Source organism: Dipteris shenzhenensis, chromosome 1, assembly GCF_047967505.1.
Source record: "Dipteris shenzhenensis isolate YYH24624 ecotype China chromosome 1, Dip_SZ_1.0, whole genome shotgun sequence".
Classification (NCBI taxonomy): domain Eukaryota; kingdom Viridiplantae; phylum Streptophyta; class Polypodiopsida; order Gleicheniales; family Dipteridaceae; genus Dipteris; species Dipteris shenzhenensis.
The window spans coordinates 60613580-60632991 of NC_141596.1; the positions used below are offsets into that span (position 1 = coordinate 60613580).

The 19412-nt window shown below is 40.2% G+C and overlaps 1 protein-coding gene across 1 annotated transcript; it reads left to right on the forward strand.

Moving 5' to 3' along the window:
• Window positions 1-17902: 17902 nt before the first annotated feature.
• On the forward strand, window positions 17903-18887 carry LOC147906144 (uncharacterized). Its single transcript, XM_087387332.1, has 3 exons — window positions 17903-18272; window positions 18417-18529; window positions 18702-18887. The coding sequence occupies exons 1-3, from the start codon at window positions 17903-17905 to the stop codon at window positions 18885-18887; spliced, it is 669 nt and encodes a 222-aa protein (XP_087243458.1).
• Window positions 18888-19412: the final 525 nt, after the last annotated feature.

Here is a 19412-nt window from a genome sequence, read left to right on the forward strand (position 1 = left end):
CTGACCCTAGACCACGGACCTCGGCTCGATGAGAACACCCATTGTCCCGACCATTTCCCACCATATGTATGTATTGGAGTGAAAGAAGAGAGTGTAGACAGATTGCTTATATTTAAACAAGGGATTAAAGAAGATGATTAGTTTATGTTTAGGTAAAACTATGACGATATATATAGAAGACGCCTTCATAATCAATTCTTAGTTACTTTTTTTGGAGGTGAAAGAGGTGAAAGAGAGGAAGAGGAAGAAGATAATGTAGCTTTCAACATTCTAGGTAAGAAAGTCTCCACCTTCTTACAGGTTTTACTTTCTCTTTGATTTTGTAAGGGAAGAAGAAGAAGAAAAGAGGAAGGGGGAAGGAGAAAAAAAAGAGATAGACATGCAGGAAAGGGGGAGGGAATGGGAACCAAAGAAGGAGAAAGGATGGAGGAGAGGGAGAAAAGGGTCAACGTTTCTCGGGTGTAGCCAATCATAGAACTATTTTCGAGGCCATTTTGGGGCCACTGCAATGCGATGTGCTCTCGGGTGAATATTTGAATTTCGCACGGACCCGTGCTCTCGCCAAAAATTTTCTTGATTTCATAAAGGCGCACTGGCATAATAATGAGACACAATCTATTTATTCTGAACACCGCATAGCTCGACACACGGCATCTTTGCACTACTTTATGTAGTGCAGTCTTTGGCCTATGTCACCCGATCACTTATCATCATGCAACCTTTTGCCACAGCTTTGCCACCTGTCACTAGGCACCGCACCCATGCAGATCATTAAAATTCAAGGTTGGATTGGAGAGACCACCGCGTTGGTTCTTGGCATAATCTCTAGACATAATCTATCATTCTAAACACTACCGCATCGTAGTCTCTGGCCTGTTGACCATCTGTCATCGTGCAACCTTTTGCTGCATCTTTGCCCGCAGCCCATGCAAATCATAAGTTGGCTTGGAGAGACCACTGTGCTGGTTTTTGGCATAATAATGAGATGCAATCTATCACTCTGAGCATCACCTCAGTTAACGACTTGTCATCACCTAGAATTCTTCTTGGAGAGATCACCGCACTTATTCTTGGAGTTATAGTTCCGTTACCTATTTTTACGTATTAAGGAGGAGGTCTATGACGACCAATGCGCTGACAAACACAAGGAGATCTATGAAAGCCACCACACTGGTTGTTGGAGTTATATATTTGTGTACCAAGGAAAATATATTCTGTTATGCAACCAAGCAAAATGCAATTGATGATATGGCCTTTAAGGGGTTCCCTCTGGGCAAGGGCCATATCGACATGCCATTTCTATCCATTAGCATCCTGGATATTGTATAATGCACATGGATATGGCCCTTGCCCCTAGAGGGGACCCCTCAAGGGCCATATTGTCAATTGCATTTTCTAAAAGTTAAATTGTATTTTTCTACAACGGTGGGGTCAGAAATATTTTAGCGCTATTTTGGTCATAAAACAAGGAAATTTTAGTCCTACTTTCTTAGTATTTTAGTCCTTGTTGCAGTAAATATAAATGAGGGCAAAAGTATAATTTATTGAGTGAAAATTATGCAAAATAGATTACAATGTACATCTACGTCCAATAACAGGCTATATAAAAATTATCAACTCATACCAAGCAAAAATTGAACAGAGGATCTTACATTTATAAAAACTCAGCATTTGTTGCTGAGAGCCTTAAAGGCCAGAAGATTACAGCTAGCAGCCATAACCATTCAAATATAAAAGTTAACAACAGTGCATATTAAGAGCCTCAAATTGAACAAAAAGAGATTAATGTAATAAAAACTCAGCAATTGCTGAGAGCCTTAGAGACCAAAACATTACATCCAGTGAGCCAAAAGATTGTTGAGAGCCTTAGAGGACAAAAGATTACATCTAGCCATTGCTAAAAGCCTCATTTGAGCAAGAGGGAATTTGTACAACTCAGTTTTCCACTAGTCTAGCTTGTTGCATTAAAATTTTTTAGGGAGCCAAAGGAGGGATGGAGAGGCCGAAGACCATGCACATTGCCAGGACTCATATTACGGCCCCCCCAACAAGCCAAGAGTACTCTGCTATGAAAATACTGAGGCCTTCATTGACATCTAGGGGGAACCCATACAACACAGCCATAAAGAGGCCCTCTATGAGCATATCATCTAAGGTGGTGACGTGCAGATGTGTGGGGAATCGACTATGGGAATGAAGGGTCTCCACTAGTGCTAGCATTTCTACTCCAGGTGAGTGCAACACAATCACCTTATATGAGAAGGCAAATAACATTGGGATCACAGAGCATCGAGGGGGGGTGGTAGTAGGCATGGTGAAGATGAGTGGGTGAGCAACAGATGAGCAAGGGAGTAGATGAGTGACGAGAGTTGGAGGAGGGAGCGTGGAGCAAAGTAGAGCAGGGGCAAAAAAGAGCTAGAGGAGGGGTATGGAGCAAAGTAGCAAAGCGTGTGGAGCAAAGTAGCAGAGCATGGGTGGATCAGAGCAACGTAGTAAAATATAAAATGCCACAGATCTTATATATATTATAACGTTTGAGCCACCGTGTTGGTTGGAGCCCAAGCTCCATCCATATTAATTGCAGGCCACCGTGGTCGAATCTTAGGTGCAATCCTAGATGGGCTGGTAATCATGAAGAAGATGCCATGTGGTGCCACTTTGGTGGCTTGTAATTAACTGCCAGCCTGATGGAATCTTAGCCACGATAGATGTGGCTAATGAGAGCCACCACCACCGGGAAGTAGTACCCATAAAGGTAAATCATGAAGCTCTAATCACTCATTACTATGCACTCTAGTTCTCTACTGAGCATGCAAGCTTAGTGACTAGTAATTTTTGCTGCACTCGTAGTGATCATGCATGCTTAAGCTCAGTGGTGGGTGAGCAGTGGCTGGTAATTTGAATTGCTAGCCTTGTGGAATTATAGCCATGACAGACGTGGTTGTAATCACTCATTACCATGCACTCTAGTACTCTACTGAGCATGCGAGCCCAGTGACTGGTAATTTTTAATGCACTCATGGTAGTGATCATGCATGCTTAAGCCCGATGGTGGGTGAGCGGTGGCATAGTGGAATCGTAGCCATGACAAATGTGGCTGATGGGGCAGTAATTTCCACAAAAGTAAATCATGAAGGCTAATCACCTCTAATCCCTCATTACCATGCACTCTAGTACTCTCTAAAGTATGCAAGCCTGGTGACTGGTAATTTACTGCCCTCGTAGTAATCATGCATGCAAGCCCGATGGTGGTAACTAGAAGTTGAGTAATTGCGGGCCACTATGGTGTCTGGTAATTAATTGCCAGCTCAGTGGGTCTTAGCTACCACCACAGACGTTGCTGGGAATTTTAGATGCCACCACCTCTAATCATTCATTACCATGCAAGCCTTGAATTAGTCAAAAATCGGGCCAACCACCACAGTGGCTCTCACCTTGACAGTAGTCGGGCGACAACCACTGTGGTGGCTCTCACCTTGATAGTGTAGGCGGGCTACTATTATTACATTCCCTTAACCTTTTTGTCTTCTAACCCTCTCAATCATTTCGTTCTCCCTTACAATCTCAATCCTCCATTATTCCATTTCCTTCACTGCTTCATCTTCTATCCCTCTCAACCATTTCTTTCTCCCTTGTAATCGGACTGCAAACTCAAGCCTCCACTATTCCATTTCCTTCATTGTTTCATCTTCTATCCCTCTTAACCATTTCTATCTCCCTTGCACTCTTCCTGCAACTTCTATCCCTCTCGACCATCTCTATCTCCCTTGCACTCTTCCTGCGACTTCTATACCCTCTTGTAATGGACCTTGCATAGTGCGGGAGCTCCTCACACAATCTTTCCTCCCCCTCTGTAGCATAGTGCGGGAGCCCCTCCTGCCCTGATCTTGAAATAATGATATATGGGAGCTCCTCTCTCGCTCTTCAAAAGCCCAATTTGGATGCTCTCCAAAACTTCACCAGGTTAGTACATGAGGTGAATGTGAAGGAGGGGTAGCTAGTCTGTCAAGATTAGAAGATTACCATCAATGAAAGTGTGATTGAAAATGCTCTAGAAATCTCTAGAGGCAGTTTGCAAGCACGCTTTTTTGAGAAGTAGTGGAAGAGACAGGATATTCTAGATGTATACCCCAATGCTCAGATAAGTAAAGATGGTGGAGTCAAGATTTTGAGCTTGCCAATAGACCTCCAAGATGTGCTGAAGAATACCATTCACTTCTTTCAAGGGTGATCTCCAAGAGCATGTTAACCAACTTGAAGAATTGCATGATGGCAAATCCCAATTGTCATCTCAGTCCATTGGAGTTGTAATGCACCTAATGGCATCCACCCTCAAAGGGATTTTTGAGCAATACGATAAGTAGATGTCTCAAAAGGTGACTTTTCTACACGAGAAAGCCATCGATGCAGCAAAGGCAGTGCAACTTGAGAAAAGTCTCAGGGAAGGTGCAGAAGCCAAGGTAGAGGAAGCACAAGCGAGGGCCTTGCAGGAACATGAGCAAGCTGAGGTGCTACAAAATTGGTCAACATGGAAAGGCATAGAAAAGAAGAAGCAAAGAAGCACATGAAGGAGCTCTAAGATAGGCTCAAAGAAGTGAGAATGGCAGACAAGGAGCTAGAATAGATGCAAAAGGATCTTGAAGACCAGAGAGCTGAAAAGGAGGGTCTTTACAAACGGCTCTGCAACATGCAGAATGCATTGAACATTGAAAAAGACTAGATGATGGAGGAGCTCAAAAGGGAGAATGCAAAAACCAGAAAGGTGATGCAAGAACTGCAAGAGAGCTTGAAGGCCAGGAAGGATGGGGCAGAGAGTAGCCGGGGTGGAGAAGACAACGAGGTAGCTCCCCAAGCTAGGAAGGATGCAGAGAGTAGCCATAGTGAAGCAAGTTCCAGCCACCATGGTGGAGCAATTTGCAGTAGCCACGGTGAGGGTTGTTTTTTTGAAACACTGTTGGAAGTCCAAAGAGTAACCTACAAGACCCTACAAGAAGATCACGATAGATGTGTGGACGAGTTTTCCGTGGCTTTTGATAGTTATGAAAACCTGACCATCGTCCTGAGAGATTTCCAAACTAGAGTGAAAGTCTTGGAAATGGTCCATGAAGATGTTTTTCAGCAATTTACGCAACTTCAACGGATACTGAGGGATTCAGATGAAGCTGTTACACAGAGTGAGCAAAAAGTGGAGGAGATGAAGGAGAGCATCCATAGCCTTAGGATGAGGGAGGAAGGAATCAAGAAGCAACTTCATCATGTATAGAGCAATTCTATTGTATTGATGGTCGCAATAGCTAAATCGGATGCCTATCCTACTATGCAGCAGGGTCCAAAATGCATGGTCTACCATACCCCCATCATAGATGACTACTGGATCCGATGGCCTACATGCTACCACCCTATGCACGTTATTTGCTTTGGATTGCTTGTGCATACAAAATCTAGCTGTAGAGAATGCCATTTGCCATTGCCTAGGTCATGGACAGTTCAAATGTGCTTGCGTGCCACAGCTATCTATGATGACAAACTAGATGCTGCAGCTCAATTTGCCATTTGGGAAAAAGATCTTAAAGGCAAAGAGCTCAAATTGAAGAAGGCCAAGACCGAGCCTGACTGCAACGAAAAGGAGCTTGAAGTGAGGGACTAGCCCCCTTTAGGGGGAAAGGAGCAAGAAGGGCCAAGCTTGCAACCAGGAAGCTCAAATCAAGGAAAGAGGGAAAGGCATGAAGGGAGGCATCGGGCCCCTATAGGAAGGAACCAGCCCCATTCTAGAAAGGAGCAAGGAGGGCCAAGCCTACAATCAGGTTGCTCAACAAGGAGTCCTTGAGATGTAATCTGAAGTAAAGGAGTCTTTGAGATTGTAATCTATGTAATTTGTGTGTAATCTATTGAATTGTTAATCTTTTCCAGACTTTACTTGGGCAACTTTACTTGGGCAATGTTTTCTTAGCTATGTGACTTGATAGTGTCCTTTGATCCACACCAGTGCGGTGATAATAAGATTTTGATTTGACAAGTAATGTGAGACGAAAGAATTCAATTAGATCACTAATGTGAGATTGAAATATTTTGATTAGTGAACTAATGTGAGATGAAAGATTTTGATTAGACAACTAATGTGAGATGAAAGATTTCAATTAGACAACTAACATGAGACTGAAGAATGAGAAGGTCAGGCTCAATGAACTCAAAGATTTCGATTACCAAACTAACATGAGACTGAAGAATGAGAAGGTTGGGCTCAATGAACTCAAAAATTTTGATTACCAAACTAACATGAGACTAAAGATTGAGAAGGTCAGGCTCAATGAACTCTCTCCCTATTTAAGTGCAATGCAGACACAATTAAGAGCCCATTATGAAATCTAGCCCCAAAACTCTGTACATCGATCCAAACTCTGTACACCGGTTGACCTATTGCCGATCCACCTACAACAAATATATGGCATACCCAAGTAACCTTGGAATGCTTTTGTTCTATCTGAAAAAGATGTTGGATGGCATCCTCACAGAAATAGACCTAGAGAAGGAGGAAAATAGCTGCAAGGAGGACATGCTTTGGTGATGGGTGTATTACTTGGAGTCGGCACAGACGGCGAATATTAATTTCCCTGGCTATTATTTTTCTTGCTCCTTTAAGGTACTTCTCAAGCTCATGATGTAGGATTCTTTTGGCAGGACATGATAGAGGCACGAAGATGTATAGAGTGCAAAGACCAAAGGATGAAGAGGATACCATTGTGCATCATACTAGCCTAAAGATCTAGGAAATGCTTGCTATATAGATGCTAATAAAATAGTTGGGTGTCTAGAATTTCCTTGAAAAAGCAAAATGATGTATTTTGAAACAAAAAAAATCTTGCAGTCATTTCTTGGACTTGTGGACTTTCTCATGGTGCTCGTAATACTTGATCGACCTGTTTCCATGTTAGTACTTAAATGTTTTAAGTAGCCTAGTGATTGAAATCTGTTAACGATAACCAGTCTAAAGGGCACTAGCATTGCGCAACAAATTTTAGGATAGCATGGTAGTAGTGTAGAATATTGGGCATCGCAAGAAATCCATTGTGTCGACTAAGTCACCTCTCTGCTAGTTTGTGACTACTTCAATGGAATATATCAACTTTTTCATAGACTTGCCAATCGTGATCATATATCAGACAACATAACTTGGATATTGTATAGCATACTTAGCATGGGCAATGCATAGGGTACTTAACATTCACTGTGTACTTACTATATCACCATGCCATGATATCCTACCATTAAATTAAGAAAGGAACATTCTTTGGCTTCCAAGTCCACACATAATAAACTCCAATGCAAGCTGCACCATCAATGAAGAATAATTACCATTTGGCAGCATTGTCAACACATCATAAAAAATGAGTATTACTTACTTCTGGCAATATGCCATAAAGACAACTCACACATCGTCAAAATTTATAGATGGCAACCATGTACAAACATCTATTATGGTCTTTTTGTTATTGGTAAGTATTGCGAAAAGGAGAGAATCAAGAATACACACTCGGCTTTGTACTGATAGAGGTAACTGTGTTATGATGACACTGCATTACAAAATAAATGAACATTAGTTTCTTAGATTCAAGGGTGTCATTGAAGTATGAAGACATGAGGGTACACGTTTGAATCTAACCTTAGAATGGCCATCATCACTTTGTCATTAACCTCTTTGCTGAAATTTATTTAAATTATCTTCAACTAGTATTTATAACAAAAAAAAAGAAAAAGAAAAGATTATGGTTTCAAACCTGTACAAGTTTTTGTGATCTTTTTGCTTAACATTGTGATGCAACAATAGCTAGTGAGTCATCATTACTATCCTCTCCATCATTATCTACATCCTCATAATCCCATTCTCTACATCATCATCATCTGCACTCCCTTTCTCCTAATCATCGCTCTCATCATCATCAACATGGCTAGAATTAAGGTTCTCGATGTCCATCTGCCTCCTCATCATTTACATTGAGTTTAACTTTATCATGCTCTTCATCCTCAATCATTTACATCGAGAACCCTGATATCTTTCTCATATTTTGTGGTCACATGAACTTGCACATTATAGAGTTCATGCAATCTCCTTCCCTCTCAACGATATTTTTAGAATATCCTTTTCTAAGAAGATCCTCAAACAAATATCCACATAGTCTGAATCTGTGTATCCAAGTACATGCATCTCTCCTCTACCAAAGCAGATACACATGTCCTTGGAATCACCGGATTTAACACACATATTGAAAAGTGTCTTTGCAAACCGATCTGTTTGTAAACTCCACGAGAGTGCAAATGATGAGCAACATAAAAGTTTTAGGATCTCTTGAGTCTATTAAAATTGACAAATCTTCGAATGGTTGGTTCAAACTTGAGTTCTAACACACTAGTAGAAAAACATTGATGCAGAGATAGTGAGCCAGAAATCCAACAAAATGATCCCAAATTCAATAATGAAGGGGTTTTCAACTCCCAAAGTGTAATGGATACCAAAAGTGTTGGGATATCTCAAGGTGTATGCCTCAGGCACACCTTATGTTTCTATGTGTAAGTGCTAGAGGCACAGTTAGGTGCCCACAAGCACAGTTAGGTGGTGGAAAAGCCACATAGGATGATTGAGTGAATCTAGGAGCAGATTGAGGAGATGATTGTGGAGCTCTGAGGTCATCAGTGATGTCAGTGACCTTGTATGAGGTGCCTACTTAAGGACCTCTTTCTTCTTCATTCTATAAGCAAGTATTCTGAGTTTGTGTCCACTCTACTCTTTCTTTTCAGTATTCCAACATGGTATCAGAGCCATTTGATCCCCCTTGAGCCCATTTCTGCCACATCATCATCTTCTTCTTCATCTTCTTCTTCTCCATTTTCCTCTTTCTTCCCAAAATCTTTGAGAGCTTGGTTCTCCATCTACAAACGGCCATTGCCCAAACCCTCTGAGCTGGAAACTCCTCTAGTATGGGCGAACTTCCACCTGCAAGCAATTGAAAAAAAAACGTCTGTGGTGGCTGCCATTCTCCAAACAGCGAATTTCTTCTGTTGCTCAATACTCCCTGCATACTCCGCCATTGCCTGAGCCCTCTTAGGAGTAGATGGGCGACCTCAAGACGAAGATTTTGAGCCATTTTTCAGGTCATTTGGTTCAGTAACGAGGGAGAAATCGTCAAAACTCAGTTTCAGCCTGTAGCAACTCTCCCGGGCAAAAGTGCGCACCATTTCGTCCAACCTCTGTGCTGGACCTTCTCTGGTATATGAGCTTTCTTTTGCTTCAGAAAGCCCTCTTTTCCTTGCTTTGAAGAGTGAGCTACAAGCCCTCCAAGTTCAGCTTTTCAGTTTTGACAGTTTTGGACAAGTTTTTGAAGATGATGCTACATAAAATGCTACTCTAGCATTTCTGGTTTTTTGAAGCTTTCAATAACTTCAGCACAAGTGTGGATTCAGTTTGTTTTTGACTTGCTAGACCTGGTTTTGATTGGAAAATGTTTATTTCATCCACTTCTATGAAGCATGTAAGAAGAAGCATCATTGTTTGAAAACTAGTCACTACCATTTGCTACAACAAGTGGCTATACTTTGGAAGTATTTCAGTTCTTTTTGCCTTGTAAGAGAGAAGACACTACCCAATACTTGGGTTAGAGCCTCTCATGGCTTGCTTATGCCAAATATGTGAAAAGCCAAAACATAAAGCAATGTCTTGTTATGCTACAAAGGATGAAAATGCCAACCTGACTTCCTTATTGAAGATTGCCAAAACAATGGTTGCCAAAAAGGAAGCAAATACAGAGATCTACACTCTCATGGCATTTTTATTTGACTCCAAGTACAAGAAAAAGATGAAGGTCAGACACCTAAGATATGCTTCTCTACACAACTATGGAGATGACAAGATAATTGTTCTCATGAAGGATATGACTTTCAGATCCACTTGTTCTATCATAGTACCATCTTATAAGGCACTAGACACTGCCCATGTGGTAAGACCTTGCCTTGACATGGATATTTTGCCTCCACAAGATGAGGCATCCCATGAAGATTATGCATTTTAAACTCATCTCTATGTATGCTCCAGATCACTCTTTTTATGTCAAGGTACTCAGCCTGGATAGTCCTCCAAAATGAATGAAAATAAACTATTGTGTGTTGTGTGTTTTGTAAACACCTCTGGTCACCTTATGATGTAGGCCATGTGTATGGTTTGTTCCATGGTACCTCCTACAGACATTGTGTGCATGTACATGTAGGAGAGATAACCATTGGAAGGTCTGTTTGTATCCCTTTCTGTTTACCTTACACCCAAGGAAACCCTTGCTAGCATGAGAACCTAGCCATAGATTTATCCTTGACCACCATGAGATGGCATGAGAAACTATGAGACTAGATGTATCCTTGACATAGCCTGAGGCATTTCCTTGAGGGGGGGTTTGTTGGGATATCTCAAGGTGTATGCCTCAGGCACACCTTATGTTTCTATGTGTAAGTGCTAGAGGCACAGTTAGGTGCCCACAAGCACAGTTAGGTGGTGGAAAAGCCACATAGGATGATTGAGTGAATCTAGGAGCAGATTGAGGAGATGATTGTGGAGCTCTGAGGTCATCAGTGATGTCAGTGACCTTGTATGAGGTGCCTACTTAAGGACCTCTTTCTTCTTCATTCTATAAGCAAGTATTCTGAGTTTGTGTCCACTCTACTCTTTCTTTTCAGTATTCCAACAAAAAGTAGGCAATGGTTGCCTCTGTAGGTCATTCCAGACTCTCAGTCTCATCGAAAGGAACAAGGGAATCATCAAAAAACGTCTTTTTTCTCCAAAACCACCTGTAGGCTTGCAAAAAACCAATCAGAGAACTTTCCAAAGGCTTTTGCAAGGTCTCTGCACACCAGGATGTAGGTAAAGTCACCCAAATTTAACCCTCATTTCATGGAAAAGATGCATAGAAATGATTTGGAGAGTGCACACTGCACTTCCAAAATTCTCACAAAAATGAATTTGGACATTGAAGAGTCCAAAATTAACAAAATGTTTGTTGTCGGTAGCACTACATAAAACCCTTGAAGTTTGGAATCCGAGTGAGAAGAAAGTTGAATATTTGTCCCACATACAATTTTTCAAAGAACTTGCTAAACATGGCATCAATGTCCTCATGGGTGTGCCCTACGATCAAGAAGCCAATTGAATAGTCTTGAAAACACCTCTTGCTACTAGTAGAGAAAGGTATGCAAATAAGTATCTATTCTTGTTTGACGATGAACAATTGTCTAGTTGGAGTAGCAAGCTCTCTGGCAGCTTTCAAAAAGGGGTTTCAAATTAACATTTCCATCTAGAGAGGGTGGATTTTCATATCCATGTGATAGCATCAAATTTTGGCATGTGGTTTTAGCCTCCATAATAGATATTGTCAAGGTATTCATGGTGAACATTAGACCACCATCTCATGCCTCTAGATTTGCATTTTTGATCGTGTTATCTATAACAATTTTACATGAGACACCCATATTGGAAATATTTTTACCTTCAAGAATTTGGTGATGGTCCAATGCCTTTATTGAACACAAAGCAGTTAGAAGTTGAGCTTTTCTTCTTGGAATCCCATCAATAGAAAGCTCTCCAATGTCATGCATTTCTATCCTTTCTAGGTTGCATAAACAAAATGAAAGGGATCCAATTATAAGGTTTAGATCAGATGGCCACAAACCATTAAGGGTGAAGTGCCCATAATGACCATGGCCATGCCCATGAATCATCATTCCAATGACTGACACTTGTAATTGCCATGCAGAATTAGTGTCCTTTGATCTCACCCTAAGTCTCAAAATTGTTGTCTTTTTTTGGTCCATCTTGTCATGGAGTATGCACACATATTTATTTGGATTCATCTCGGAGTACTTAAACCATGCATAGTATAAGTTCCTACAACTCTATTGTTGTGTATGTGCTTCCTTATTTCTTCCATGAGCAAGTTGCACTTCTCTTGAATTTTTGTGGGGCTGCCAACTGAGCTTTGATCCCACTACACAAACTGCATATATAGAATTCACTAGTCTTAGCAAGGGATACATTTCTGATCTATTTTCCAAATCCTATGAAATGTAGATATAGATAGGCCTTCATAACCCCATTGGTAAGAAAAGTGTTGACCTCATGTAGGACATCTGTTTGCTTATACACCTTTGGTATCACTAACTGTTTCTCTCTATAACCATCCAACATGGTTCTACTCTTGTGATGCATATGCTTTGAGTTATTGTCCAATAAAGTCTTGCATGAGAGCCCTTCCCAAACCTGTGTGCTCCCTACTCCTACAAATCCCTATATTCCCATACACATATTGTCACGCACCATTCTTAATGCACCCTATATCGATAAAATGATCTTTGGTATTGTGTGCATCTCGTACCATGCTCTGCAACACACCATGTGACCCTGAAGTTGAGCCATGTCATTCATGATGCCATGCCATTAGCAACATATCATATACATAGTTTGTATGGGATTCCAAGGAGCTATCCCAAAAATTATTTCTCGTTGTCATTAGCATATCTCGTTCAGCTCGTTGGCATCACCTCCTATCAAATAAGTTAATGGAAGAAACTTATTGCACCAATTCCAATCACATTTTGTACATTGATGTTGGAGGCTCTCTTTGCTTAGGCTTCCTCTAAATGAAAGTACACCTTCTGTTTTGAAAAGTGGAGTAGCATCCCTTTCTAGTAGTCCATTGGTGACCACCTCATTTGTACTAGCATATCGGTCCATGGGCACATATTGTTGCAATGGGCTTCCATCCAGTAAGGTTACCTACTTGATGGGGCCACTTAAGTTGACCAAGAGAACTGATGTCTTGGATAGAACACTTCAAGGCACTTGCTATAGTTTGTTCTTGGATAGAAGACTTTGAGGCACTTGCTATAATTTGTTCTTTATTCTCAATATTCACACCAATGCAATCATTGCCCAATAGGTCAAAGTTGATAGAGTCATCTAGGAAGGATCACACCTTCTCCAATGGTCTCAGTCATTCACTCATCCCATAAGCCAACCCTTTTATCCTTCCAAGATCCATGAATGTGATTGTTGATTTCCAATGTTAAATCCCAAAGAGGCAAAAAATGTCAAAGTGTAGTGAACTGTGATGATTTAAAGCAAGCAATTGAGAGTGCAACATGTCCAGAAAAAAGGGAATCATACAAAAGAAAGAGAAATTTTCATCATGGACTTGTTTGGCATTCTATAATTAAATATGCATTTGGGAAGGAGCAAGCTATTTCCCATCCCAATGAACACATGTGCCTTATTATAGATGGTATGGATTAGAATACAACAACATTGCCTCAATTTGTTAACACTCCACCAAAGCTACAAGGAAAATACTTTTTGAAGACAAATTTATGTGGAGTGTTTTTGCATCGATTTAAGTTTTTTGTAGACATATGGATTGATTCCTTGCCTCTACATGATAGCAATCAAGTTATAACATCTATTATGAAGGCAATTTTTAGTGTACATGCATAAAAAAGTTGCCTACTAGCAATTTTGAGAATACAAGTAGGCAATTGCGGATTAGGAAATAAGAGTATAATCTTCTTTGTATTTTTGTAAATGCTAATCTCTCATTGAATCTTCAATGAAATTGAATTTGGATTTTTGTTGGTTGGGAATACGCATGAGGATATCGATCAAGTTTTCAACACAGTCTCAAGAGAGCTAAAACACAAGGGCTTGGAGACAATGGATGACTTGATAAGAAGATGTGGGGGGAAAGTTTGTGGCCATAAAGAAGGTACAATATGCTCCAGGGGCTAAATAATGTATGATTGGAAGAGCTTTATTCTACCTTTTATTCAAATACATCGTGGTGATGCCCTGACAAGTCATAGAAATCCACACTACTTTCACCTTTTTTTAAAGGATGAAAACCATTGATGTAGTGGCAACAATATTCTCATGATATAACATGGGAGCCTAAAGAACCATACAGTCTCTTAACGTCAATTCCAAGCAAGGAAATGTCTCCAAAATGGGCTCCTATAAAACAATTCATCAAGAAATTCAAGTGTGCAATAGAAGGCTTAAAAGATTTTATTACATATAAAGAGGAAATGCTTCGGAGATTTCGTGATTGGAAGCCTTCTTGGAAGGAACACATTGCTACTATAATTAACAAGAATTTCATACAATTAGCATACAGTGTGTTGTTATCCATCTTCTCCTTCCTACCCTTTGGCTCATACCAAACTACTGTAAATATTGTAGCTCTCTCTTGATCATCCTTGCTCATGTCCACCATGTTTGTAACCCAAAATTTCACATTCTCATTTTCATCATCAGATGGTCGAACTGCTACAAAACAATGGACTTCTGTATCTACTTGTGGCATGAACTCTCTCTTCTTTGGTCCACAGTTTGTACATCAGAGTATCAATTCGAATTCATCTCCAAAGACTTGAGCTGGGTGCAAGTCGTTACCAACATTTGGCCAAAACAAGGTGCATTCTTCCTCGACATATCCTCTTCTTGCATTTTCTCAAGGTCTTTTATCAACTTGTACGGGTCCCAAACCATGAATAAATTTCAGAGATTTCAAGATCTAGATGATTATAAATCAAGGACAAAGAAAGCAAGGAAGCACATGGGGTATGATGTCGAAGAAAAATAAAAATACTACGACCAAGTATTTTGCATATACAGGAGTTTTAAAGGATGCTTGCTAAGGAGGAAGTACTTTGGAAGTAGAAGGACATAGTGCAAATGAAGAATGCCCATGATAACACCATTGAAGCATCAATAAAGACGAGAGATGATGGTGGTGAGATGGGAGTGAATGAAGATGGCACCAAAGCGACAAGTGTTGGGACACATGATAAATACATGATGACAAATTTGACCTTCAAATGAGCAAATATCAGGATCGTCCATTAAATCATTATAAAGGCATAAGTAATTGAAAAGGTCGTGACATACTACCTTGTAGAGAAACTTATCTAGAGTACTTTTCTAGTAAACATATGATAATGTAAATTTGCAAGCATAGCTATTGCTTTTCTTTGGAATATAGAAGAGTCTTCCATGTGTCTTCTCTATTTAAACATATTAAATTGGTGAATATTATGAGTGACATTTTTGTCTACATTGAATTTTAAGTGCTTCTTCATGGATTTTAATTAATAACTTCAAAAAAATAGATATTAAATAGGAATCTTAAAGCAATAAATACAAAGTAGGATTTAGTACTAGCTTTTCCATTATTAATGCAACTTTATAGAGACATATTGCAAAATTTATTATGAGGAAATGATAGTGCAAGAAAGTAAACTTGTGATTCTCAAATGATATTTTCATAAAGAAAACTTTCCATTTGGGTCTATTGATTTGATGGTTTGGTTGTGGACATTAAAAGCCACAAATCCACCCAATAAGATAAAGATACCACAACAGGTATGCATCAAAGCACATTAGGGCCTACTTGGTATTAAAGCATAGGCTCAACATAGGCAATGGTGATGATTTTGTCCACTATGATCTCCCAACCCACCAAGCTAATATGTTCTCTCATGTGTAGCATATTTCCCATTTTTTTGCTCTTCATAATTTGAAACATAATATATGAATAATATGTCAATTTACAAATGTAGAGCCTTTCATCAAATTTGTTTCTTTTCGTTCACTTTACATGGTGTTCATTAACATCACCAACTAGTGTTTATCAGCACCTTTACTAATCCATTGTGTCTACCCAAATGGTGTTTATTAACACCACCAGTAGATATGATTTTTCAATCTCTTGCAAGGCTCCATGTCATTTGTGACTTTTACATTTTAGTCCCTTGCTAGATGTAACTTTCCCATAGTCAATGACGTTTCCCATAAAACAATGAAGTTTCCCACAATTTGCTTATTTCCCATAATTAATGGTAGATTCCGATAATCAATTCAAAATTCCCAAATTTAACAAAATCCAACGAATTTCAAAATTCCCAAAATGCCATTTTTCCCCACTTTATCTAATATGGTGTTATTAGTGAAGATATTGGAGGTATAGGTGATTTGATCCTCCAAGTTCATGTCCCAAAACTTCATTCTCATTTGCAAAACAATGGTCTACAATTTGAAACACTTAAATTTGTGGCCATTTAAAAGTGCCACCATTGAACAACTTTGTGTCTATGCTTCCCTCCCTACGATTGTGATTTACCATATGATATCTTATTTTTCTACAAAATGGCTTAACATTTAGGAAAGTACTAGCACTCCCATCTTGTTCTTAGAAATATACTAGAGTAGAGTTATCCATGCATGGCTCGTAAGCCAAGGGTTGCAACATTGATCCATCGTCAAACATGATTTGGTCTATAGGCCATGGCCTTAGAGATGGAACAAAAAGTTTTTTGACATCATTAAGGGTATATCTATTCACTATACTAACTTTTCTCACTTAAAATTTAATTGAAGTTCCATTAGTAACTAGGATTCCTAATTACACCTCAATGCACATGACATGGACAATTTCTAATAAAGTGACACCCCCCACCTCATGAAATTCTATATATGGGATTTCATCATAAGCATGAACCGAAAGCAAAGATATGATTATTAAAAGGAATTCTTTCTTGACTTTAATTAAATGGTCAACATGATTGTTTGCGGCATTCGAAGTGGTGCATGATTTGCATAATATATAACAATTTGGTACTCTAATATTAGTATATCTAATCTCAGTAACTTGCTACCACGTAGTCCATGTGGTGGAGGTGTGTTTTAGGGTTATCATCTTCCATGTGCCTTTCTGGTTCAAGAGCTCCATAAAGTACTTTGATTTTCTCAAGAGTATGGGGACACTCTCACCTTGAACCTCTCACTCTTTGCCCCTTTCTGTCTTCCCATTTAATAGAATCTCTCACCTTCAACATGTCACTCTTCTCCCCTCTCTCTCTTCCCATTAAATAGAAACTCTTGCTCCCTCTCACTTTCTCTGTTTCCACTAGACGCTTCTCTCAGGTAACACGTTTATTTCTAAATCCCAAAAAGTTGTTTGTTCAAGATAGCATGATCTTCCACATGGTGTTTGGCTTTCTTTCTAAATCTTTGTTTATTGATTAGTCTTTTTTGGTCTCAAAGTACTTCATAACAAAATGAATTGATTATATATTATCAATCTCTCACTTCTACTAATTTCCCTTGTTGCTTTCTCTCTTTCCTAAATGGAAGCTCTTCTTATGTGTTATTCTTCCGACTGAACTCTCCTTCCTAGCTTCCAAGAGTGCAAGTGTTTGTGGACAATGCCTCTTAGAGTAGTGGTAAAGCAAGCACTTTTGGATAGCAAATTACTTTTTAAGGGAGTTCGGGCAATTTTTGTAAGGTGATCTCCCTTGAATGACAATTTGAAACACACAACTCAACTAAAGTTTTTGTTTAAAGTACAAGTGAAAATTCACAAAATAGTTCCAATCCTCGAGTATAGACTACCTCTAACGAGGCAGTGCTAATAATAAACTGTCAAAGTCATGGGAGCTCGTAGATGCAATCTCAACCGTTGGATCAAGTCTCCCTAAATCATGGGCTCTATGAGCTAAGTGATACGTCAAAATCTTACCTAGGTACCCAACCATCACACCATAACAAAGCACTTTCCTAAATGCCGAAGTGTCAAAATCTTCCTAACGTGCCCATCAAATCAACCTTTTAATTGCTGATGTGTCAACTCCTCGCCCCATGACTTTAACGGCGGCCGAGAGAAGCCATGGGTTGGCCTCTTCTTTAAATGAGAGTGACTCGCGGCCTCCCTGGTCGCCACGTTCAGAAAGGCCTACCCATGGCCTATGCCTACCTCATGAGGGAGTAGGAGAGGAGCACTCGATGAGAAATAGTCTTCTTGTGCTCTCTTGTTTGGTCTCCATGGCTACCAAAGGCTTGGGCATCTTCATGTTGCTCATCATCTTGTACTCTGCAGCCGCCGCCCACTACGACTCTCTTGCAGCCGACTCTATCATTCCTCCGTGGGTCGACTCCTACAGCACCACCCGCAATCTCACCCTCAGCCTCTCCTTCGACAACGCTCCTTTGCTCAACGTCGGCCAGCTCTTCACCCTCAACCAGACTGCCTCCCAACCCCGCGTCACCATTTCCGGAACCCATCTGCATCCTCACCATGCCTACACCTTCATCATCGTCGATCCCGACGCTTTCACTCCAACTGACCCCATTGCTCGCAACGTTATTCACTGGATCATCTCCAATATCCCGGGCTTCACTCTACCCTCCCAAGGTCAGGACAAGCGCTCCTCCTGCAGCATTTTCCACCCATATGTGTTTCATGGTTTTGAGTTCATACATTAGTACTGTTTCATAGGAACGAATTGATTTGGATACCGGGTTGCAATCTGACTGACAGTTCTTTCATCTTGCCCAGATATCTCGGAAACCGGCACAACAGTCCTCCACTACTTGCATCCTGGACGGCCAACCTCGGCCCGTCCACCTCCATACGGAATCCATCGATATTATAGTCTGCTCTTTAAGCAGGTCTTTATCTTTGGCTTTGCAAGATCCTATCTACGGTTCAAAGTCGTCTTATCTAAATAAAACCTTGCGTTTACTCGAAGAATAAGTGAAGATAATCATTATTTCCAAGTCTGGTTCTGGCTTCAACGGTTAACCAACGCTTTATTTCTGTGTGCTCTCTGTGTCAAGCCAGGCTTGTCTGACTGAGGATATACAAAATGTATCGACGATTCAGCTTTTTAGCACCCGGCATTTCACGAGTGTTTACAACTTGGGGTATCCAGTGGCAGGGACGATGTTCAGAATAGATTTTGATTCCGAGGACGCAACGCTGGCGCGAAGCGTGGGTAGTCTACATGGACTGAATTTCCAAGTATAGTGATATGTCTTATTGTCGTTAGTTGTGAGACGCTCCGATCGAACCCAACCAGTCTACTTGCCAAACTGAAATCCCTCTATGTGATTTTCCACATATTATCCTTTTTTAAAATATCTTTCATTAAATTGTTATTCCTAGAAGCTACTCGCAAATTCCCAACGTTGCAAACAGGTTGGTGGTTTTAAGTGAGCATTGGCTTTGATGTGAAAATATAATAGCTGCCTTCAATCATAGCTGCATTAATGCTCCGAGGAGAAGTTCTCCTTTGCAAAATATGTAGTTTTAGTCCCATGAGAAAATATGTGAGGTCTCATTGGGTATCCCATTAGCTCTCTATTACGTCCATAAGATATTGGCTTCTTTGGACAACTCTCTTGGTACTCCCATAACAAATTTGACTCTTTAAACAAGTCAAATTCTCTCAAGGTTAATCTAGGTGGTTCTACAGTTCTTGAGTGCTTACCATTACATCATAGGCTCCCATGAGCTTCTTTGGACAACTCTGTCAAGATCAATGCTAGTCCT